The sequence below is a fragment of the Molothrus aeneus genome, chromosome 22 (genome assembly GCF_037042795.1).
Source record: "Molothrus aeneus isolate 106 chromosome 22, BPBGC_Maene_1.0, whole genome shotgun sequence".
Classification (NCBI taxonomy): Eukaryota; Metazoa; Chordata; class Aves; order Passeriformes; family Icteridae; genus Molothrus; species Molothrus aeneus.
The window spans coordinates 1,718,412-1,741,832 of NC_089667.1; the positions used below are offsets into that span (position 1 = coordinate 1,718,412).

General features: G+C 50.0%; 1 protein-coding gene across 3 annotated transcripts in view; it reads left to right on the plus strand.

Moving 5' to 3' along the window:
• Positions 1 to 23,421, plus strand: part of KIRREL3 (kirre like nephrin family adhesion molecule 3) — a 401,566-nt gene that overhangs the window by 244,057 nt on the left and 134,088 nt on the right. For 2 of the 3 annotated variants that reach the window (XM_066564579.1, XM_066564580.1), the window contains exon 2: positions 14,585 to 14,662. The exons of the other annotated variant lie outside the window; for it this stretch is intronic. In XM_066564579.1, the coding sequence (XP_066420676.1) occupies positions 14,585 to 14,662 (78 nt within the window). The remainder of the gene's footprint in view (positions 1 to 14,584; positions 14,663 to 23,421) is intronic. 3 annotated transcript variants of the gene reach the window in all.

Consider the following 23,421-nt stretch of genomic DNA (forward strand, 5'->3'; position numbering starts at 1 on the left):
TTCTGTGCTGCTTTAGTGTGTGGGTCTGGGCTCACATCAGGGGATGGTGAGCTCTGTGCACAGAGCAGGGAGACAAAACAATTCCTGCTCCAGATGGGGACCAAGGACAAATGATCCAAATCTCAGCCCCAAGAGCACAAACAATGTGGGCTGGAGAGAGAAAAACAAGGATGGGACTGCATGGGCTAAAGGTGTAATTGTACAATTACAGAGCAGAACTTATAAAAGTGTGAGACCCCATGACTGGTTGTTCATTTTGTGACCATTTTGGTTCATCTTGGGTGCAGCCCTGGCTGGGCTCTTGTGCTGCCCAAGGTGCATCCATTGAGACCTTTTAATAAATCCCTGCTTTATTCTTTAACTCCATCCAGTCTCTGTTCTAGGTCAGCCTTCACAAGGCATCACTGGGAAGAAATCCTTCCCTGGGAGGGTGGGCAGGCACTGGCAGAGGGTGCCCAGAGCAGCTGGGGCTGCCCCTGGATCCCTGGAAGTGCCCAAGGCCAGGCTGGAAGTGACTTGGAGCACCCTGGGACAGTGGAAGGTGTCTCTGAGGATGGAATGAGATGATCTTTAAGGTCCCTCTCAACCCATCCTTTTCATGGTTCTAACAGCACCTTCATGAAATGTGGATCACTTGACTCTGCACATGGGGAAAGCTCCCTGCCCCACGAGCTGCCCCAGCCTTGGATCTGAGCTGTTTACTCACTCGTGGGAGCTCTGCAGTGAAAACATATTAAAGTTCTCTTTTCCTGAAGCTTTTTTCCTCCAGGTATTTAATCTTAGTTTACAGATGAAATGTGCAGTGGAGAAAAAGATGCTAATCACACAGTTGCTGCACTCTGCTCCAGTCACTGAAAAATTTATTACCATCTGTCCTGGACTGGACAGGGCTGGAGCATCACCCTGCTAACAGCTTTGGAGCAGCAGCAGAGAGACCCAACATCACAGCAGGGCACAGCCCCAGCCCCTGGGGCCACCAGAGACCTCGCAGGGGTTCGTTCAGGAGAGCTGCACTTCTTTATCTGCTCTTGGTTCAGCTCAGAGGCAAAGTCCAGGCTGGGCTGGAAGCTTCCAGCACTTGGCTGTGAGTGTCACCAGCATCTTCCTGGTGTTTTATGGTTAGAGGAGATTTTTATCAACCATTTGTCAACACTCTCAGGCACCTGGTGGGATTCTTGGGGTGTCCTGTGCAGAGCCAGATCAACTGAATCCTTGTGTGAGTCCCTTCCAACTCAGGATATTCTATGATTTAACTACTCAGCTCTTCCCACTTTTTTTAGCCAGCTGTTGAGGTATCATTATTTCAATCTTCCAGATACATCATTATGTACATCCCTGATAGGTCCCTTCCCTGGCTGTAACAGGGCACGTGGCTTTACATTATCAAGTTCTGACAGGCTTTTATAAACCTGGAGCAGAAGGTGAGGTCAGAAATCAGACCAGAAATGGGATTTCTCTGCCTCCCAAAGAAAGGTGTTTGGCTGTGCAGCTTTCTGAGCATCTTGTAATATCAAACTCTCTTGGAAGTAAAGTGGTTTGATTTTTGGCCTGTCTCTGCCCTCAATGGATTATTGGACTTACAGTTCAGAAAGACTCAAACTGCAGCTCCTGTGATGCATCTTAAATATACCATTTTCACTTGGCTTTTTGCAAGACCAATGTTTCATCCTGGCAGATCCTCCTGTAACTGTATTTGCCCTCCAGCACCAGCAAGCCCAGCAGAATCTTGGATCACACAACCATTCCATAAAGTCCCTCTCCTGTGGCTGTGTTTGCTTATGTCTCTCTCTTTTTTTTTTTTTTAACTTGGACTATTTTCATAAAACCTCACACCTTGGAGAACCCAAAATTGCTGAGCAAGGAAATAATCATCAGTGGTGCAAGGAGTGCTCGTGTCTCTCCTGCAGCAATTAGCAAACCTTAACGCAGGCTTGGCTCTCTTTCCAATTAAACCCTGGCAAGCTGGAATGCACGATGTGCTAATGAAATGGGGAGTTTTGGAGCTCCTCTGCTGGCTGTTTGGAGGATAAGGGAGCTTTAGGCTGTCTGCCTGAAACTAAGCCATTGAAAGTAATGGGCTGGACAATCTCATCCCATTACTTTTAATGGGATTGAGAGAGTGCATGGGGAGCAGCACTGGGGGAAGCAGGGGAGTTGTTTCCACAGATGATCCAAGTTATGGCCAATGCTGGGAAAACGCCCCCCTGGCAGCAGGAGCTGTGTGCAGTGACAGGGCTTGGCAGGGAGGGAGCAGGGAAGGTGATAAAGGCAAGAGTGCCACGAGTCAGCCCTGACTGGGGGCTGATTTTGGTCAGGGCACAAGGTCCTTTTGGTCCTTTGGTCACAAGGAGGGGAACTGCTGGGAAGGGGAGATCCCTGCTGCTGGGTGAGGGAAATTCCCACTGCTGAATGTAGGAGATCCTATTGGTGGATGGGAGAGATCCCATTGCTGGATATGGGAGCTCCCATTGGTGGGTGAGGGAGATCCTGCTGCTGGGTGGGGGAGATCCCATTGCTGGATATGGGAGATCCCATTGCTGGATGGGGGAGATGCCATTGCTGGATGGGTCAGATCCCATTGTTGGATGTAGGAGATCCCATTGCTGGATATGGGAGATCCCATTGCTGGATGTAGGAGATCCCATTGCTGGATGTAGGAGATCCCATTGCTGGATGGGTCAGATCCCATTGCTGGATGGGTCAGATCCCATTGCTGGGTGAGGGAGATCCCTGCTGCTGGGTGGGAGATCCCTGTTTCATGCCTGCTTTGGTCCCTCCCTCATACCCATCTTCCCTGGTTTACCTTCCTGCCCCTTACCTGTGCTAATTGCACGTGCAGAGGTGGAAGGAGGGTTTAGTGTGGTGTGATTTCAATGATTTCAGCTGAGGCAGCCGAGCATGGCTAGCAAAGGGTTTGCATGGAGATCCAGCTAGTGGGACCAAGTGCAGAAACTGTGAGTTTTCAGGTCAATTAGGAAACTGAAAATGCTCGAAAAGGGGAGAGGGATGATCATGATACACAAATATCACAGAAGATTTAGGCTGAATGCTGCAGCCTGAAGCTGTTGTGGATGCTCAGTGTCTCTGGTGTCCTCTCTGGAGCTGGGCAGGGCGAGCAGTGCCAGGGCAGGGTGAGCTGAAGCACCCCAGCCTGAGGGCACTGCTGTGGATGCCTTCATGACCTGGGGGATGCATTTGTTCCTTGGACATGGAAGGAGCAGGGTCTGGACAGGGCAGCAATCAGCCTCCCACAGCCTGAGATTTGCCCACTCACTTTCCTTTCTCCTCCTGCTGAGCGTGGCCAAAGCCTTCCCTGCCAGCACCTTGAACCTCAATACCTCAATCAAAGCCGAAAGGGACGGGAGTGTGGTGATGAGATAATCCCTTAATTCTTATGGCTTTCTCCCTCTCCCTGTAATTGGTGCCTTGTTCCTTGCTGGAGGGTTGGTGCCTGTTCTCACGCTGCCCCTTCCATTTAGCACCACAGCTCTTCCAGAAAGGAACAGAGGGGGAGGAGCAGGGACTGCAGCAAATGCACCTCCAAGTGGGATTAACCTGGAATTGCTTCTTCCTTGACCAGTTTACTCATCTGTGATGGTTTGGTGACACCACCACAAGGTTCCCCAAGCTGTTTAGGAACCTCAGCTCCCATTCAAATTCCTGGGAAGTGATTCAAGTTTGGATATCTCAGGAGGAAATGGGGATTAACCTGTGCTGTGGGCCTGCCCTAAGTTACACATTCACGTCACTGATCTCCTTCATCTTGGAGAGGAGACAGCACAGCAAGGACTGGTCACAGCAGGTCCCCTGCCCCTTCCCACCTCACAGGCAGGAAGGCAGCTAATAGAGATGGCTGAGAGTTGCCAAGGAGAGGAAAAATGAAATAGAAACTGAAGATCAGAAATATTTTTAAAACGCCTCAGATGTGGAAGAATTGCAGCCGTGCTGTGAGGTAACCAGCAAATAGAATTTAATTATACAAAACACAGGAGTAATGGAGCTTGTGAGGCTGGAGTGTGATTTCCCAGTAATAGGAGGACAGCAGGGATCCCTGCTTGGGCTGTGTGTGTGCTCACAGAGAGCAGGATGGTGCTGCAGTGCTTTCCCTGCCTCCAGAGGGGAGGGATGGCCACAGCTCCTCCAGCTTGGACCAGCTGGGCTCTTCTTGGGGTGGGCAGCACGTGCAGCCTTTGGAGCAGCTGGGCAATGGGAGTCTCTGCATCAGGGGCAGCAGGATCTGGGGCACATGGGCTTGAAGGCAGTGCTGAGGTCAGGCAGAGGAAAGCTGTGATCCCAGCACGTCTCCAAGGGCAGAAGTGGTTTGGGCTTCCCAGTGCTGCTGTCCATCTTCCAGACTTGTAAAAGGATGGCTTAGGCACAAACATATCCAAGGTGGGAGGTGTGGGAAGCCATTGTTGATCCAGAGCACGGCTGTAGATGTGACCTTTACGGTTCTGTGGGTTTATTTTTATTATTTTTCTCTCCAGCTTATCTACAATCTGTCAGAGCAGCGTGGGGACTTCCAGGGTTTATTGCAAAGTGTTTCCATTGCCATGTTCTCCTCCCAGTTGAGCTTGTTTTATTGTGTTGGATATTCACCTTAGGGGGTTGGTTTGTTTGGTTGGTTGGTTTTTGTTTGGTTGGTGTTTGGTTTTTTTTGTTTGTTTGTTTGTTTTTCAGAAGGTGCTCCGGGTGGGGAGTGCGTCAGGGACACTCCTGTTGTTGTGTGGAGCTCTAGACCGGCATGTAAATGTGGCTCTCTGAGTGACAAACAATGTTATTTATTATCATCCACCATGAGAGGTTCCCACCAGGCCCCAGTGCTGTGGCTGATGCTGTTTGTCTTGGGGTGGGACACACAAAGGGTCCTTCAGCAGGAGCAAGGAATGGTGCTGGGACATTCAGTGAAAGGAGAAGCCCCAGTGAAATCAGGCCTTCAGAGAAAACACTGCACTCTAAAGGAATCAAAATATGTGGATTTTGTGTCTTTCTCCTTGTCAGTTTTGTTCTAAGCTGGTTTTAGACCATCTCAGTCTCACAGTCCCTGCTGTTGAAAGCCCTCACAGTTTGCAGGAGCACATCCTGATCACATCACTGGAGATGGAGCAGGAAGGCTCAACACAGCTTTAGAGCAGCTCAATCCATCCCCCAAACACCCCTTCCCCTGCAGCCCCCCCAGTTCACACAGACCCCTTGTGCTGCACACCCTGGGGCTTTACCAGTCCCTGGGCCATGGCCCCATTAGGGCATTTGCTTTCCCTGGAGAGATTTTTTTCAGTGTTGCAGAAAGGTGGGATGGGTTTCATACATGGAGGGTGGGGTCACTTTTCTGCTGTCTGGAGTTGAATGTGCAGTTCCTGGGTTTGGTGGGGTGGGAGAAGGTGGGTGGAGGAATGTATGTGCCACTGCAGCCTTTGCCAGGCAGGTCCCCAAGTCCCTGCAAGTGCAGGGCTGAGCTGCCAATAGAGCATGGGGGGAGGTGACAGCCAGCCCAGGGCCACTCCAGCCCTTGGCTGGAGCAGAGGAATCCCTGGAGGAGGTGGAGCAGCCAGACAGGGTGAGGGACACTGCCTGTTCCCCTCTCCTGCCCTGGCCATGGAGGAGCTGCATGGAGCACATGGATCCGTGTGGGCTGGTGGGAGCAGCCACTGCCACTGCAGTGAGGCCAAGACAGATGTGCCCAACACCTGCCCTGTCCCTGGTTGTCCTGCCCTGTCCCCTGGCTGTCCTGCCCTGTCCCTGGCTGTCCTGCTCTGTCCATGGCTGCCCTGCAATGCCCCTGGCTGTCCTGCTCTGTCCCTGGTTGTCCTGCCCTGTCCCTGGTTGTCCTGCTCTGTCCCTGGTTGTCCTGCTCTGTCCCTGGCTGTCCTGCCCTGTCCCTGGCTGTCCTGCCCTGTTCCTGGCTGTCCTGCCCTGTCCCTGGCTGTCCTGCCCTGTCCATGGCTGCCCTGCAATGCCCCTGGTTGTCCTGCCCTGTCCCTGGCTGTCCTGCCATGTCCCCTGGCTGTCCTGCCATGTCCCTGGTTGTCCTGCCCTGTCCCTGGCTGTCCTGCCCTGTCCCTGATTGTCCTGCTCTGTTCCTGGCTGTCCTGCCCTGTCCCTGGCTGTCCTGCTCTGTCCCTGGTTGTCCTGCTCTGTCCCTGGCTGTCCTGCCCTGTCCCTGATTGTCCTGCTCTGTCCCTGGCTGTCCTGCCACCTCCCCAGAATCAGCAGATCCTGTCAGTTCAGATCTCCTCCTGGTGGGGCAGCATGGATGGTGATGTGTGCTGGTTTCAGGGGCTGACCTGGGCAAACACTAGGAGAGACTGGGGAATGCCTGGCCAGGTGCTTGCCTGTTGCTTTAATTTCCCTGGAAAGCTTGTCCCAGCCCTTCCTGAGCAGCTCACTGCACTGGAACAGAGCATTTGAAGGGCTGGCTGGAGCTGCAGGTACAAGGGGCTGGAGTGCAGCAGGTTCATCCCCCTTGGAGTGCAGGTCAGAGGCACCAGCAGGGGAGTTGGTTTAACAGCTCAGGAACCTCTCAAGGAGGACCTGAGCTCCAGGGCTGCAGCCAGGCCAGAAGCACCAGAGGGGCTGAACCAGGCTGAGCCAGAGCAGATCTTGAGAAATACTCCAAAACTTGGGTGAACTGGGGGGAAATGCTGGAGCTACCCCTGCATCCTGTGAGATTGTGGAAGGAAACACCAACCCCACAAGAGTGGAGCCTTCAGAAGTGGGGTAAGGAGGGAGCAGGTGCACCCCAAACTCCCATGGGAGTGCTAGTTGGATTTGGGATCATGGGCAGCCCCACCAGCCTTCTCCAATGCCTGACTGTGGGGTTTTTGTTGCCATGATTCTCTGACTGTGTAGGGTACCTGACCCAGCTCTCAGCAGAGCAAAAAGGACTGGGTTTGATATTCAGTAGTGAAAAAAACAGATTGTTTTTTGGTTTTCTTTCAAATAAAACCTTGTGTAGAAGTTATAACTTTTATCGTAGGAAATACAACAAAAATACTTTTTCCTGCACATGAGGTGTAGTTAAGCTGTGGGAGTTGCTGCCCCAAGGCCTTAACAAAGCATTTTGGACAATTTGACCAGGGTAAACACATGCCTGTGCACACAAAGCTGTGAGAGCTGTTTGTGTGGGAAGGTTCAAGTACCAACAGCCACCTTACTCTGGGGTGAATTGTTTTTCCTACTGCAGCTCCATCAGATTTCTTAACTTCAGGAAAAGGAAAAAAATAATCCAAAGAATAACTGGATTTGAGGTTTGTGAAGATTTTTCTTCACTTGTCAGATGCTCCCCAAATTGGACATGTTTGTGAGAGGTTCAGAAAAAGTGCATCAGCCATGAAGGGCTGGGGAGGGGAGTGTGGAATACAGACAGATTCAGTTCTGAACTTTAGGGACCAAAGGTTCTGTGTTGCCACTAGAGAAAAAAGCCTCTTCAAAACACTCCAGTGCTGAGTTACAACTTGGAGGTGCCTCTTTTCCCTTCATTAGCCAGGGAACACAGGGATATCATTCTCTTTGCTCAGCAGCACAAATCCCTCTTCTTTCTTTCCCCTCCTGCCAGTTGTGTTTCCTGCTAAGAACAACTTTTAATTGTCTGGTACCAGGGCAGAGCTTGTTCCTGGGAAGAGCTGCCTCCTGGGTGTTTCTCTGCTCTTCCTCTTGAAGTTTCCAGGGCTGCTGCCTTTCAAGGCACCTGGAAAGCCGAATTCCAATATTCAAGGCATGTGTACCTGTCCAAAGTTGTTTGTCCCAAAAAATGCCCTCCTGGGTTATGGAGACCAGGTTTTCTACTGGATTGAAAGAGGCATGGCAAAAATCAGCACATCCAAGTTTCCTGTCTTTTTCCATTATGGTTTTTAACCCAAAAGAAATGTTTGAGAGAAGTTTTAAGGATCCTCCAGACCTTCACCCTTCAAATTCCCAGTAGGGACAACAGCCCTGGCACTGGTTTGTGCTGTTGCTGTCCCCAAATGCAGGTAGGTGCCCCTCCAGTGATGTTTAAGGCAAATTTAGGTCTTAACAGAGGTTCTACACAGACCTACCTAGAGGTTCTTACAGACCTACCAAGAGTTTCTACACAGGGCTTCAGTTTTGGGGAATTTTCTCTCACCGTGCAAAGTTGAGCTGTCCTCTCCAAGGTCTTCACCTTTACAGCAATAGGAGAGGAGACTGGAATGATAAATTCTTTATCCAGAACTGGCTCCTGAATGGGGGCAGTTTCCCACAAGCCCTGTGGATGTCCTTCTCTCTTTCCAGGTCTGTGGGTTGTGGGAGAATAGCCAGTTGTGTTTTCCATCTCGGAGCAATGAGCTGGCAAACATCTCTGCTCCATCTGTTTTCTTTCATTGATGGATTCTTTAAAGTCAGATTGTGGTCCCATAGGGACACACTCAACTAATCCTCTGCTTTTAAGATTTTATTTGTGCAATAAATGGATGACAAGGTGGTTTGCGAGTACATAATACAATAAATGGGTTTATAAATGCAACTTTTTTGCAGAGCACAGTAGAATAAAATACAATACCACTCCAGCATTTAACACTGATCTCTGCTTCATTCATATTTCAAACAGTAATGTGCCCATTTTCTCATCTGGGAAGACTCTTAGGTTTTTTAATACATTTTAATAAATTAACCAGGCACAGATTTAATAACAACATGAATTTGCATGGCTTTTTTCATCTCTGAAGATCTTGGATTGCTCTGCAGACTTAACAGTGTAATATAGGAATTCTGTGCCAAAGGATCTGTTTGCTCTCTGCCAAATGGCAGCAGGAGTTTGGATGGCTCAGGAATGCTCATGGATGCAAATGACATCGAAGGGGGAAGCTTGAACCCAGCACTGATTGCAGGAGAACTTGGAGGAAAGGTGCTCCATGGCTGCCCAGGGCAGGGTCCTCTGAAGGAGAGGTTACAGGGATGTTTGGGATGGTTCAGAGCCTGCAAATCAAAATGATGAAAAACAAAGAAAATGCTCTATGATAAAGCCCCGATCTTGGCCTTATCAACGAGTGATAAGGATGGTCTGGGTACTCAATCCCTCTGGGGACAGAGTGCCCGAACACCCAGTCAGCTCGCAGCCGCCGCAGGCTACACCAAGCAAGCTTGGTGATTGCCAGCTCTTTAGTGATTCTCAGCTCTCTTAAGATTTCAGCTCTTTGCTTGCTCACTGGGGCACCCTTGGCTGAGGCAGAAGCAGACGTGAGAGCAGAGAAGGAGAGGTCCTGGTGTTCCACAGCGATGGTTTATTGGGGAGTCTGTGAAGGGTTCCAGCGACAGCTCTTCTGTTGAATGGGCTAAAACAGCCCCTTTTTATAGGGCATAGGGGGATCCAAACTTGTCCAATAGTAAGGGTCAGGGAGAATGACCTATGAGGTTATAGAGATAAGGCTATGGGGCGGAGGGTCAGAGACAGGAGCTTATTTTGCTGTGTCATCGTGACTCAGCAGCTCCTACTGTTAAGTCTCAATCCTCTGTGGAGCTCTCGCCAGCTCCATGGGGTCTGCTACAATGCTCCATCACCTATTTCTTCAAACTTTTGGGATGCAGCATCCCCAGACACAATGAAGCCAAGAGCATGGAAATCCTTGGGAAATCAGGATTTTCTGTCCATATTGCTTCTTTACCAAGGCACCCATGTACAGCAGGCAACTCTATCCACCAGGACAGGAAACTCCTGAGGGGGAGGATGAGGATTCTCCATCAAAATCTCTTAGATTTGGTCAGGTAGGATCTTCTCCTTGCTGACCAACTTAGGAATGTGTCAATCTTCTTTCCTTGGAGAATTTCATGCTCTCTGAAGAGCTCCCAGCTGAATTCTTTACTTCTGGGATCTCCAGGTGAGATAAGGCTTTTCCAGCCCTCTGCCTTGCCCAGTTTCCATATTTTGATGTCACTGACAGTAGGATATCTACCATGGAGGTTGCCCATTCCCCATCCCAGAAAGTAGAGTTAAACTCATGGATATAACATGCAATCAGAAAAAATATTTACAGGTAGCAAATTGCCATCGCTGTAGAAGGAAAACATGACAAAATGGAACGTGATATTTATGTTAATACAAAGTTTTAAAAATTTAATTTTAGAGACCAGCTGTTTCTGCTTCTCTTATAAGAGTTTAATTGGTATATAATAGCATAGTTAATTAAATACAAATCAATAGTTTAAACCAGCTAATTGATATTTAATATGTATGGGAAAATATAACTTAGTTGTAATATCATTAGCTCAATATTAAATAAGCAATGGAATTGCAATTTGCCTTAACAACGATTATAAAGTTTATCGTTCTTTAATAAACTTGCAATTAGACAGGGTGAGCTGAAAAATTATTAAACAGGTATTATTGGGCTATTAAATGTTTATTATCATTCCTGGTGGGATACAGCTACACAATAGTACATATTATGATTATGTTAATAAACCCTTATTACAGCTTTGCAGCTTTAGCCTTTAGTGCACCGGTGATCTGATATTTCCTTCCCTTCCTGAGTGGTGAGGGAAGGAATTGCCTAGAAATTGAGAAAAGAAATGCCATACAATGAAAGAACCAAGGAAAAAGCAGAAGTAATCTGTAGTTTGGGCCAGCACTGAGAGATCTTTCTTCCTAAGCATCTTTCCCCTCTATTTCCCAGGCTGAGGATCCATTTCTCCAAGACTTCAAGGTCATGTTTCTTTTAATTGGCTTTTGCTTCATTGTCACTGGCAATTTATGGTTTGAAGTTGCTCCTGCTTTGCCCAATGAGTGGCTCTTCTGCCAGTTTGGGGGTGAATTAATGCAGGTACTTCTGAGAGGGTCAAAACCATGGTTCTGCTGGGTGTTTTGCAACCAGCATACCTTAGCTCCCACTTCATCACAGTCCGTGGGATGATCAACTTCAGCTGTAACTACTTTTGCCATGCTGAGAAATTCAATTACCATCACAAGGAAATGGATGGGATTGATTTGGGGGGGATGAGGACACACAAGGCTTAAAACATTCTGGTTTTGGTGTGTCTCAGCAGCCCCCCTAAAGCCAAGACATTTAAAATGTTGCATATCTGCTTAACTCTTTTAGCTTTAGGTAGCCACTAAAAGCCAAAATGGTGAGACATCCTTAGGCAGCAGAATCATCTTGAAGTATTTTACCTTTTAAAGGAACTCTCAAGTATTTAAAGATGCCTTTAGCTATAAAGATTTTTGCATGTTCTCACAAATTTATGGTATGAATTATTATAATGCAGTGCTTTTGTACGGCTCCTTTCATCATGGGATATCAAAGTGGTTTATAAGTGTTAATTATAGCACCCCTTGGGGAGGCAGACGGGAGCCAGGCACCCACAGCAGCCGTCTGAGCCAGGCTCCAGAGAGGCAAGAACCCACATTTCACTGGGATCCAGCTCAGCCTGAGCCTCCCTCCCTCCCTGAGGGCTCAGCTGGGCTGGGACCTGTGGGGCAGCACAGCCACTGCCTGGGGCAGAGCCCCTGCCCACAACCCCCTTTTTGGGAGCTTTCTGCTCACTGCAAGGGGAAGGTGAGAGCTGGACACCTGAGTGGTGGGGTTCTCCCAGGACACTGCAGCTCCTGCTGCCCCCAGCACTGCCCTGGCCTGGGGTGCTCTGAGGCCACCATCATCATCATCAGGAGCTGGAGCTGCTGGGGTGAGTCCAGAGATGCCATGGAGCTGCTCCAGGGCTGGAGCCCCTCTGCTCTGGAGCCAGGCTGGAAGAGCTGGAGAGGAAAATGCTCTGAGGAGAGCTCAGAGCCCCTTGCAGGGCCTGAAGGGGCTCCAGGAGAGCTGGAGAGGGACTGGGGACAAGGCATGGAGGGACAGGACACAGGGAATGGCTCCCAGTGCCAGAGGGCAGGGATGGATGGGATCTTGGGAATTGGGAATTGTTCCCTGTGAGGGTGGGCAGGCCCTGGCACAGGGTGCCCAGAGCAGCTGGGGCTGCCCCTGCATCCCTGGCAGTGCCCAAGGCCAGGCTGGGCAGGGCTGGGAGCAACCTGGGACAGGGGAAGGTGTCCCTGCCATGGCAGGGTCTTTAAGGCCCATTCCCACCCAAACCATTCCATGATCTTGGTGATGTTTGTGCTCATGGTGTGTGGCAGGCCCCCTCAGCCCAGGTCTGTGTCCAGGAAAACCCATCCAGCATCCACTCACAGGCCCTGTGTGCACGTCTGAGCAAGCAGAGCTGGCTTGCTCAGCTGCACTGTGGGCTCTGCTGCCTTGTCTGACACTAATCTAATTGTGTTGTTTTAATTACTTTGATACCTTGGTGCTCGTTGGAGGCTCAATAGCAATCGATGTGGTTTTGTTTTCCTATCAATAAAGACATGAAGGCTCTCACCTGCTGTGCTGGCTCTGTGCTGTCGGCCCCAGGAGCTCAGGCAGGCTCGGGGCTCTGCCAGGCACACGGAGTGTGTGTCCTCACAGGATCCTGATGGAACCTCCCCCAGGGGCAGCAAGGTCTTATCGATCCTCCTTATCAGCCAGGGCTGAGGGAGGCAGCCTGAGCTGGCTGGCCCTGCAGTCAGAGGCATCCAACACCTGCAGGCTGACACCTCTCTGGGTGTGTTTGTGGTTGTGCACTTGGTGCAGACCGTGGTGGAGCACGTTATCTCTGTCCTGGAGAGCAGGAGAACTGGCTTCCACCATCAGACCTGGACAATGGCTGCTCATTACTCCTTCCTGTTAATTCAAGAAACCACTGAGAGTTCTGGTGGTTGAGTCATCTGCCCTGATCTTTAGACATCTTCACCTGAGTTAGTCACCAGCTTTTATGTCCAATGAAGGAGTTAAAAGCACCCCCAAAGACACTGTCCAAGGTGGAGTCACATTCTTGAGACGCCTGTTTCTCTCCAGGGCATTCCCTCCAGGACAAGGAGGATTTAGGGGAGCAATTAAATTTCATCTTACTCTGATTATTTCAAGAGACTTGCCTTCATCTGATCATCAGCCTCAGTGGATTGGCATGTGTGATTTGGTTTGGTTAGATGCTGATTCCTCCCTGGTGGGAACCTTAGGACCAGGGGCCTCCTGCAAGGTGGAAACCTCTATAAAGCTAGAGAAAGTGCTTTAACTGGACTTGTGTGTGGCATCAAAAGAGGTCTGGTTTTTCCTAGGTTTAGGCTCAAATTCTGCCTCATACTATACACAAGAGGAGGATGTAACCACTCTGCTGGGATGCCGTGGCAGCGAGCCCTGCTAGGGAGGGATTCTCTGTGTCTGGGTCTGTCGCCACGATATTTTCTGAAAATTCCCTTTGCCAGGATTTTTCTCCTGAGAAGCTGAGAAGCCTCAGAGGAAAAGAAAAACAATAATTATCTACCGCTATGGAATGCAACAGGTGCATCTTTGATTGGTCCATGGTGGTTATTTCTAATTAATGGCCAATCACAGTCAGCTGGCTCGGACTCTCTGAGAGTCACGAGCTTTTGTTATCATTCCACTTCCTTTCTTTGCTAGCCTTCTGAAATCCTCTCTTCTATTCTTCTATTCTTTTAGTATAGTTTGAATATATCATTTTCTTTTAATATAATATATATCATAAAATAATAAATCAGCCTTCTGAAACACGGAGTCAACATTCTCATCTCTTCCCTTGTCCTGGGACCCCTGCAAACACCACCCCATGGGTCTGGGGATCTTCCCACATCACATCACATCACAACACATCACATCACATCACACGTCCCTCTTCCTCTGGACACGATCCAGATCAATTCAGCCCCAAATTTGCCTCATGGCACTGAAAGCCAAGCTTGCCAGGCAGGTCCTGCTCCGCTCTCCAGGCTCTGGTCCCGCTGTCTTCCCCTCCTGCGAGCGAGAGAGCGGCACAACTCCACAGAGGGGGCTCTGCACAGTCCACAGCCACATTAAGTAAACATCAAAGGGGCTTTGATCAGCAGGGCTCTGCAGAGCACAGAAGCCCCCGAGGAGCTCTGCAGGTCCGCAGGCAGCGTTGGGGACATGGTACCTTAATTTTCTGCACTGTGACACAGGAGAATTTGTTTGAAGAACGAGAGCTCTCTGCCTCTCTGAGATGCGCACGGGGAGAGCGCCTGTGCTCACAGCCTACTTCTGGAAAAACCCACGCTCAGATCTCTCTGTTTGTTACCAAGAGTCAAAAAGCCCCATTAACAAATCAAGGCATCAAAGGCCTGTGCCTCATCAGACTCTGGCACTCTCCTGCTCACAGGGTCACTTGCTTGCTTCTAAAGAGCAAGATTCCTCAGGCCAGAATTCTCTTCCCTACTGAGGCCCATTTCCTGTTTCCCTTTGCTGCCCACTAAGGGAGAAAGGGATGAAAGAGTCCTGTTGTTGCAACACGCTGCTGTGGAAGAAGATGCAGCTCATTGCCTCACTTGGAATAGAGGAGAGCTTAAGGACAGGCAAGGGAGAGGATGCTGACCCTCCTGTCTTTAGATACAGTCTTGGGGCCCAGCCAAGCTCAGCTCTGTGAGGCTGACCAAAGACTTCAGTTAGGTGCCCACCTTCCTGGCGCTTTTCCTGAAGGGTTTCTCCAGCAGGATTTGCTCCCTGCAGCAGCCCCAGGAGCCTGCTCCTGTCCCCAGCCCAGTCTAACCCCACGCTCTCTTCTCTTGCAGAACTGGGGCTCCCAGGAAGAGGATGCTGCCTAGTACTGGGGTTCATGTACAAGGAGAAGTACCGCAGGATGACTGAAGGTGAGCAGTTCTCTCACCTTCTCTTCTTCTTCCTCTTTAGCAATCTCATTGTGAGGGGCTTCACCTCTGAGAGTGTGCTGGGTTCTTGTTCCCACCCAGGAGAAAATCCTGCTTCCCCCTTGATCTCTGGGAACATCTTAGAGGGCATGTGGGGAGCCCCCTGTGTGAAGCTGCAAGAGAAGAGCAGGAACTTTGTAGTTCCATCCATCCAAACCCACTGTCTTTTCCTACAGAAAGGATTTGTCCCACAGGAAGCTCTTGCAGCAATTGCTGCATCTACTCTTCTTGTTCTAGTAGGGTGGCAGTGGTCACCATGCCACTTCCAGAATCCGGTTTCCAGTGCCTCTGAACCTCTCAGAGTCACCATTACATTGCTCTTCAAACCTCTGCTAAAATCTCCCTATTTTATATTCCAGTCATTCCCCAAGTACTTTAGGAGCATTGATTAATCCATAGAAATATCATAAATAATTATGAAGCATAATAACTAAACAAAAACTATTTATGTTCAGAAGAACTGCCATCCTTGCTTCTGGTAGCTTCTTTTCCTGGAGCCAGCCCTGGTGCAGCTCCCTCTGATTAATGTTGGATGAGAGAAGGAAGCCCAGAGCCCTGTGAGATGGGAGGGTCTCCAGGATGTGTCACAGGGAGTTTGGCTTCTGTGAGGTCACTCTAGGAACTGGAAACTTGACCCAAGCATGGATTTAACCCTTTTTAGGGATTCTGATTGAAAATAATTCGGACAAAGGGTGTGATCTCTTGCCCTGCTGCGCTTCCTTTTCTGGAAACGTCCAAGGTCAGGCTGAATGGGGCTCTGAGTAACCTGGTCTAGGGGAAGGTGTCCCTTCTCACTGCTTGGGTTGGGTGAACCTGAAAGGTCCCTTCTAAAGCAAACTATTGCATGATTCTTTTTCCCTGCATGGGATGGAGTTTAGCCAGCAGTTAGCTGTGGGGGTGTCTGCTCCTGCAGGAAGCCTTTTTCCATGAGAGTAAAAGGTGAGTTTGTTTCCATGAAGTAAAACTCTCATAGAGGCAAGTTTATGGTTCAAATATCAGTTAGAAGATCAAAGGTTCCTTCACGTTCCCAGGAGCCCTGATAGTGAGCTGATAACACGAGGAAAGTACTTCACCAGGCTGCACCTCATGCTTGTTAATTACCACACGCTCTTTAAACATTGATTAGAGGATGTTTTTAATGGGAAGGGGCTGCCCCATGGGACACTAGTGCTGTGAGAAGGTACAGCCTCCCTCTCGGTACCTTCCTGTCCCTCCAGCCTCTTGGACAGGCTGTCTGTGGCTGTGCCCAGACCCTGGGATGCTCACAGAGTGTTGGAGAGCTGGCAGGACCCTGGGCATCCTGCCAATCCTTTGGGATTGCTCTGTCCCCTGATGGATTCAGAGCCTGCGTCAGCCAAAGTGAGCCCCCTTTTCAGGCTGAGCGGGGCTTTGTGTGGAGAGAACAAAGAAACATGAAAGGCCAAAAGTAAAGCTTTTGTGAGGGAAAGGGAACAAAGTGTTCCTGCCTGACATGCAGCCAGTTTCTGGCCCCTGCAGGCTGCAGGGCCATTATGTTTAAAGGTACAATCTGCCAAAAAACAAAAGTCAGGGGGATTTCCATGGCTACAAAGACCACCTAGGACTTGTGTTTTCATTAGAAGCAGTTACAGATGACAATTGCAGACATCCCGCTTCCCAGGGTTTTGGTGGATTGCAGTACAGATCCACACTGTACAGTGTGTGAGCTGGGGTGGGGTCAGTGTCTGGTCATCTACAGGAATTTCCTGCCCGAGGTGCCTGAGCCAGACTCTTTGAGCCAGTTCCCTTGCCAGGGTGAGGAGAGAGAGCAGGTCCCCCTTCATATTTGTGCCAAGTGAGAGCTTTTTCTCCCTTTAAAAAGAGGCTGAAGAGCAGCTCTATTAATAATTACAAGGGAGCTGAGGAAACTGAAAGCACAGGAAGGCAGTGGGGCAGTGGGATAATATGAGGTGTGGGCTCTCCATCCCAGAGGAAACAGGTAATTGCAGGGACCATTAGAACATTCCTGTCATTTACTGGAGACACCTACAATGGCTTGGAGGGAGATAAGTACAAGAGGAGTTAGAAACCTTGACAGTGTGTGGAAGAATAATTTTCTGACGGGAAATAATTTCTTAGGTTGGATTTCAGGAACAGGTTCTGCCCCCAGACGGTGCTGGCACTGCCCAGGGAATGGGCACAGCCCTGAGGCTGCCAGAGCTCCAGGAGAGTTTGGACAGCGCTGCCAGGGATGGACAGGGTGGGGTTGTTGGGATTCTGGGCAGGGACAGGGGTGGGATTGGATGGTCCTGGTGGGTCCCTCCAGCTCAGGAGATTCTGTGAACATGGTGGGTTTGGCTGTCCTCACAGAGAAGATCCAGTCTGGATGCTCATAGATCAGTTGGGCAACTTCTCCCAGTGTGATAAAATAGATCTGGGTTAGAGGTGCCCAGCAAGGGCCTTTGGTGGCATTGTGCTCTTTGTTGACCAGCTGGCTGCAGTGGTGGCTCTTCCAGCTGAGCTGGTCCCAGGATGAGGAGCCAAGATCAGTATCCATGGATGTTATCATTATAGTGCAAGAGTTCTAGTCCTTCTCCCCAAATCACATTGGGGTCACCATTTGTTGTTACTATATTACAAGAGTTCTATCGTCAGTACATTGCAAGGGTTCCATATTGCCAGAGTTTTGTACCTCCTTGATGGTTTTTTGTAGGCAGCTCCTCTAGGCACTGACTCTTCCTTATCCTCACAGTAGCCAACTGTCTCCAGTTCCCCTCAACCAACCAATCCACTCTTTTACAACACTCTTCTTATTGGCTACAACTGTGGCCTGTTAACATCAGGCCTGCTCCTAATCCTTAATAATTGGCTCAGCTGCAACTCTTTAGGGGGTAAGATTACTTTCTATACTATCTTTATTTACTTATATTCTATCCCTCTACACATGGATGTGCCTCTGCCCATGTCAGCTCTATCAGCTCCTCATCTCACTCTCTGTGTAGTGATCAGACAGGCCCAGGTGCAATGCTGGAGCCTCTCCCAGCTGTCAGGCCCCACGTGATGGGCATAGCAAACTGTTTGGGCACTGTCCTTGCCCTGCTGTGCTGTATCAGGTGCGACCACTTCTCGCTTTGTAAAGCCCTCAGCAGGAAAAGTCTGGATTTGGGGGTAGAATTTGGCTGGGGAACAGCAAGGCACAGCTCCAGCGTGGCTGCTCTGTGCTCATGTGATTGATGATGGGCTCATCTCGTGCTGGGCCCACACTCTGGTGTGCACTGGGAGCTGTGGGGTGAAATGGAGCTGGTGGCAGTTGCAGACAGAGGGAGAGGGAGAGCTGTCTGCAATGACGGCCGCGCAATAAAGACGCTCTGGAGTTAATCCTCCACCATCTGTCTTCATTCTGCTAATAACCCACTCAATCAGCTGCTGCCAACTGTTTGTTAACATTCAGAAACAGATACATAATCAGGAGGAGCGTGCTGTTAGCTCAGGAGGGGCTGGATTGCTCCTTGGGAACAGCTCTGCCATGGCCATGAGTGTGGAGCAGTGGGAGCCACGGCGGGTGGCCTGGATGTCCCGAGGCACCTGCAGGGCAAGGGAGGTGCTGCTGCGGCTGGAGGTGATGCTGTGGGCTGACTTACCCTGCTTCTCCCAGGGCTTGTGCCCCCCTAATTCAAGGTGATTTTGGAAGATGTTTTCTATGAGGTGGGTCACCTTCGTCCCCCAAGAAAAAGGATTTTGAGCTCCTCTGAAAATTTAGGCTTGTTCTCCTATTCCCACTTCTCCTTTCTCATGCAGTTCTCTCCCCAGGGGCAGGCAGGGGGTGCTGGAATATCTCTCTCTGCTCACCCATCATGCTTGGTCCCTCCCTGTCCATACCTGCAGGTCCCAAGCCGGGTTTGCTCTGCTCTCCTCTGCAGTGGTCCAAGGCAGGAATTCAGATGCAAGCTCCTGCAATTTTACTTCTTGTCTCCTGCCTTTGACTACTTGCCAGATCTAACTCAAGTCATTAGCAAGCGTCACTGCAGCAATTATGGCACTTTTTGGCTGCCATTCATAAAGCTACTAACGGGAACGATTAAGCACTGAGAGGTGTCAGCCTTCACCTCCACCACCTGTTCCCACCAGCCACCAGCTGCTGGAAGGTCCTACAACAATGTCCCTCCACGCAGGGCAGCGGGGCAGGGCAGCTCCCTGCCCTTCTCTGACCTCCCCTTCCAGTCACTTTGCTGGCTCTCATGTCCCCACAGGTGGCATCTCCATGGGGTGGACACAGCTCCTGGAGTATGAGGGGTGGGCTCCATCCCCGTGCCCAGCATGGAGAGGGAAAGGGACAGAAGGATTTGGTGCAGCCTCTTCCTCCTGGAGCAGTGAGTGGTTAATGATCTGTGCTGAGGGAAGGACAAACTCTCCTCTTCAGAGGGATGCAAACCCTGCCTGCTGTGCCAGGAGGAGGCTGTGCCGCAGTTATCTCCAGCAGCAGCCGCTCTCCGTTGGTGGATTGTGCATTCAAGGTGTCTCCAGTCACCACACAAAGCACAGCAGAGCCAGGAGCCTGTGCTGCAGAGCTGCAGCTCCACATAGCAACGAGTGCTCTGCCTTCTGTGCCAGAGGGAGCGCATGGCAGGTCACCTCTGCTGGTCAGGGCTGCAGAAATCAGCTCAGGGAAGGGCTGCCCAGATCCTGGGGGCACAACTTTTCTTTAAAAGCCACCTGGGGCTGTTAGGCAGCATAAAACAAATCTTCAGTTTTGGGAGGGTAAGGAGTGAGGCTTTGAAAGTTTCGCAGTCTGAGCTGCAATCTCACCTTGACTCTTCTGTTCTGAAGGTTTGGGATCTTATTAGAAGGGACTAATGGAAAGCTCTGTTCTTTTGTTCATAGAATCCAAAATGTTAAGGGTTGGAAGAGACCTTAAAAATCATCTGGTCACAACTTTCCCCTGCCATGTTTAGGGAGACTTCCCACTAGACTTGGGTGCTCAAGGACTTGTCCAACCTGGCCTTGGACACTTCCAGGGATGGGGCATCCACAGCCTCCCTGGACAACCTGTGCCAGTATCTCTCCACTCTCACAGTGAAGGATTTCTTCCTGATATCTGATCTAAATTTCCATTTGTACCCATTCCCCCTTGTCCTGTCACTACAGTTCCTGACAGAGTCCCTCTCCAGCTTCCCTGTGGCTCCTTCAGATACTGGCAGGGGCTGTAAGGTCTCCACACAACCCAATCTTCTCCAGGAAGGTGCTCCCATCCTCTTGTCAAGTTCATGGCCTCCTCTGGCCTTGCTCCAACAGCAAGTTCCTGGGGGAAGGGGGAAAGATGGAATTCATCCACATACATCAAATATGGGACAGGGGTGAGTTGGCCCAGAGAGACAGGGACAGTGGTGGCCTAAAGGCAAGGAGAGCCACCAGCCTGCTCTGTTTGGGGTGATTCCTGTGTCCATGCAGCCCTCACAGACCACAGTTTCTAGGATCACAGAACCATGGAGTCATACAGTGTTTGGGATGGAAGGAACCTTCAGGATCACCCAATTCCAGCCTCTGGAAGGTTGATTCTGACCAGCCCCTGCCTGCCTGCAGAGCTGGGCAGCTGCTCGTGTTCCTGCTCGTGTTCCCAGCTCTGGCTTCACATCATGACCTGTGAGCAGCTCTGCATGGGGGGCTTGTCCTGAGCTTCAGGGTGTCTCCAGTCTGCAGCAAGGTTTTGGTGCTGCCAGAAACGGGGAGAGAATTGTGTGTGCATATGAAAGCTGGGTTTATGGCTTGTAATTATCTCATACCCATCCTTATAATAATTATATCTCCTCCATTATTAATAACTGGAATTCCAGTCCTTATCATAGATCACAAAATGGAGAGGAAGCTCAACCCAGGGTTTGCATAATGTACCTTGGCCTAAATTGAATAATTGGTAAAATGGTGAAAATTGTTCGTTTTTTCCCCCATTCCTTGGTGCTGGAATTAGTGAGATATTAGTGCAATTAGCCAGTGCTTCCATTTGAGGCTGCAATCATTTGGTTTGTAATTTAGAATAAATGTAAAAGCCCACTTATGCTTCCAAAAGGATTATTTGTCCTGTTTAAAAGTATCTAATGGGGTGGCTGTCATCTAAGCAAGATACATTTGACCCATTTCAATTTGTTTCCCTTTTAATCTGCTATCTGTTTTCCTGGATCTTTTTTAATAAAAACATAAAGAAGAAGCAGGCAAGAGAGACCAAAGAGGGAGAGAATAGAGGTGTTATAGATCCAGAGTTTATCATAAGCCAAAGTAACTTGAAATCAAGGCTGTTAAACTGCAGAAAGCAATAAAAAGAAAACACTATTTGGAATCATTTAAAGGGCCGAGTGCCTTGTCAATGAAAGGTTGCTCTATTTGACTGCTTCTTAATAGCTTCTCTGAGGCAATCTGCAGCTCCTGCAGGAGCGAGGGCTGCAGCTCCTTCTGCAGCTCCTTCTGCAGCTCCTTCTGCAGCTCCTTTGCAGCAGCGCTGCTGCGGGGCAGAGCTGGGGTCCCTGGGGAGCTGGGCAGCAGTGCTGAGGTGGGGAAACACAACAACATGGAGGACAAAGAGGGAAGGAGATGGATCTAAACACCAAAGTGGGTTAAATTTTTCAAGCATGTCACAAATATTGAAATCCTGGATAATGTGGTTGGCACGGAGCGTGGATGCGTTGCTGCTTGTAGAGCTGTGGGCAGATGTGTTCAGTCACAGAATCACAGAGTCATGGAATGGTTTATTTTGTAAGGGACTTAATGCTTATCTCATTCCACCCCTGCTGTGCCAGGGACACCTTCTACTGTCCCAGGTTGCTCCAAGCCCCATCCAGCCTGGCCTTGGACAATGCCAGGGATCCAGGGGCAGCCACAGCCGCCTGTTCCAGGGCCTCCCCACCCTCACAGGGAGGAATTCCTTCCCAATATGCCATCCATCCCTGCCCTCTGGCAGTGGGAGCCATTCCCTGTGTCCTGTCCCTCCATGCCTTGTCCCCAGTCCCTCTCCAGCTCTCCTGGAGCCCCTTCAGGCCCTGGCAGGGGCTCTGAGCTCTCCCTGGAGCCTTCTCCTCTCCAGGTGAGCACCCCCAGCTCTCCCAGCCTGGCTCCAGAGCAGAGGGACTCCAGCCCTGGAGCATCTCCATGGCCTCTCTGGCCTCACTCCTGCAGCTCCATGTCCCTCTGATGTCCCACCCCTCATCATCCATCCCACCATACCCCTCCATTTCTCCAGTGGAGAACAGAGGGACTCACAATATTTTTTCCTCCCAGAGCCTGAGCATCCTTTCTGCAATGGTCTGATTTGCAGCTCCTGTCTCTGTCAGGCCCCATGTTTTCTCCTGCCTGGAGAGAAACCAGCTGAGCTCTGGGATGGAGTCCTTGCTCTTTTGGGGAGAAATGGCTATTTCAGAGAGGCTGGCTGTGCCTCTGCTCCACATGTCTCTCTGCTTGACCGCCTCTTCTGCTCCCTGCCATAGTTCAAACTGGGTTCAGTGAACCCTTCCTGCCAGGAAAACCTCTGATTAGAGCGTGGCACTGAGGCACAGTGGCATATTTGTGCCACCCATTAACAGCCCAGCAAGGCAGTTGCTGCCTCAGAATTACTTGGATTTATGGGAACACTTAATCTGGATCTTGCAAGTGACTTTTACATCTGCAGCAGCACAGGCTGAGCATGAATCTTCCTGAGCCTCAAGGATAAATAGGAGCTAGTCCTCTTATCCCTGTAAAACGTGACCTTTCTCCTCTACCAGATGCCAACAACCTCAGTGCTGCTGTAGAAGCTCAAACTGCTCTTGGTTCTCTGGCCTGACAGTGGAAAGGGTCTGTCCTTTGGGAGCAGACCTGTGACGTGTCACTTGGTTTAGTTCAAACAGTGTTGCCTCTGCTCAGCCAATACAGCAAATCTCAACAGCCCAGAAGCAGCTCCAACAGCACCCCAGCATCTTCCCGCAGCTGTGCCCTCTGGGCTTTGCATGGTCTGCCCCCTGGAAATGGGATTTCTGCCAAGCTTTGCTGCAAGCTGCAGGAACCCTGGCACAAAGGGGTGCAGCAGTGGTGGCTCCGTTATCAGCTGATCTGTCACTGTCATATTTTCTGAAAAATCCCTTTGCCAGGACTTCTTCTCCTGGGAAGATGAGAAGCCTCTCCTGTGTTTGCTGCTCTGGAATGTGGTCTGGAGATTGTTTATCCAAATATGTGAATTGTTTTTTTCTTAATGGCCAATCACAGCCAGCTGTGTCAGACTCCCTGAGTCAGTCACGGGTTTTTATTATTCATTCTTGTTAAGCCTTCTGATGTATCCTTTCTCTTTCTAAAGCATAGTTTTAGTATAGCATAATATCATATCATATCATATATCATAATACATCAGCCTTCTGAGAACATGGAGTCAAATTCCCATCTCTCACCTCGTCCTGGGGACCTCACAAACACCGTACTGATCTCCAGGGATGGCGGTTCTGTTATCAGCTGATCTCCAGGGATGGTGGCTCCATTATCAGCTGATCTCCAGGCACGGGATGCAGTGGGAACTTTGCATTGCTCAGGCTGCTGTCACTCCCAGTGAAGGTGCCGCCCGCTCTGTGATGGGGGTGCTCCCTCACCAGCATTGTCACTCAGCAATTGATTAGGGCCAGCAGCTCGGGGTGAGCTGCACTGAGCCTTTTGCTCTTTATCTGACAAAGGCGTTGGGAAGGAAGAGGAGAGTGGATAGAGCTGTTCTTAAGGAGTTGTTAAGGAGGCGTTGT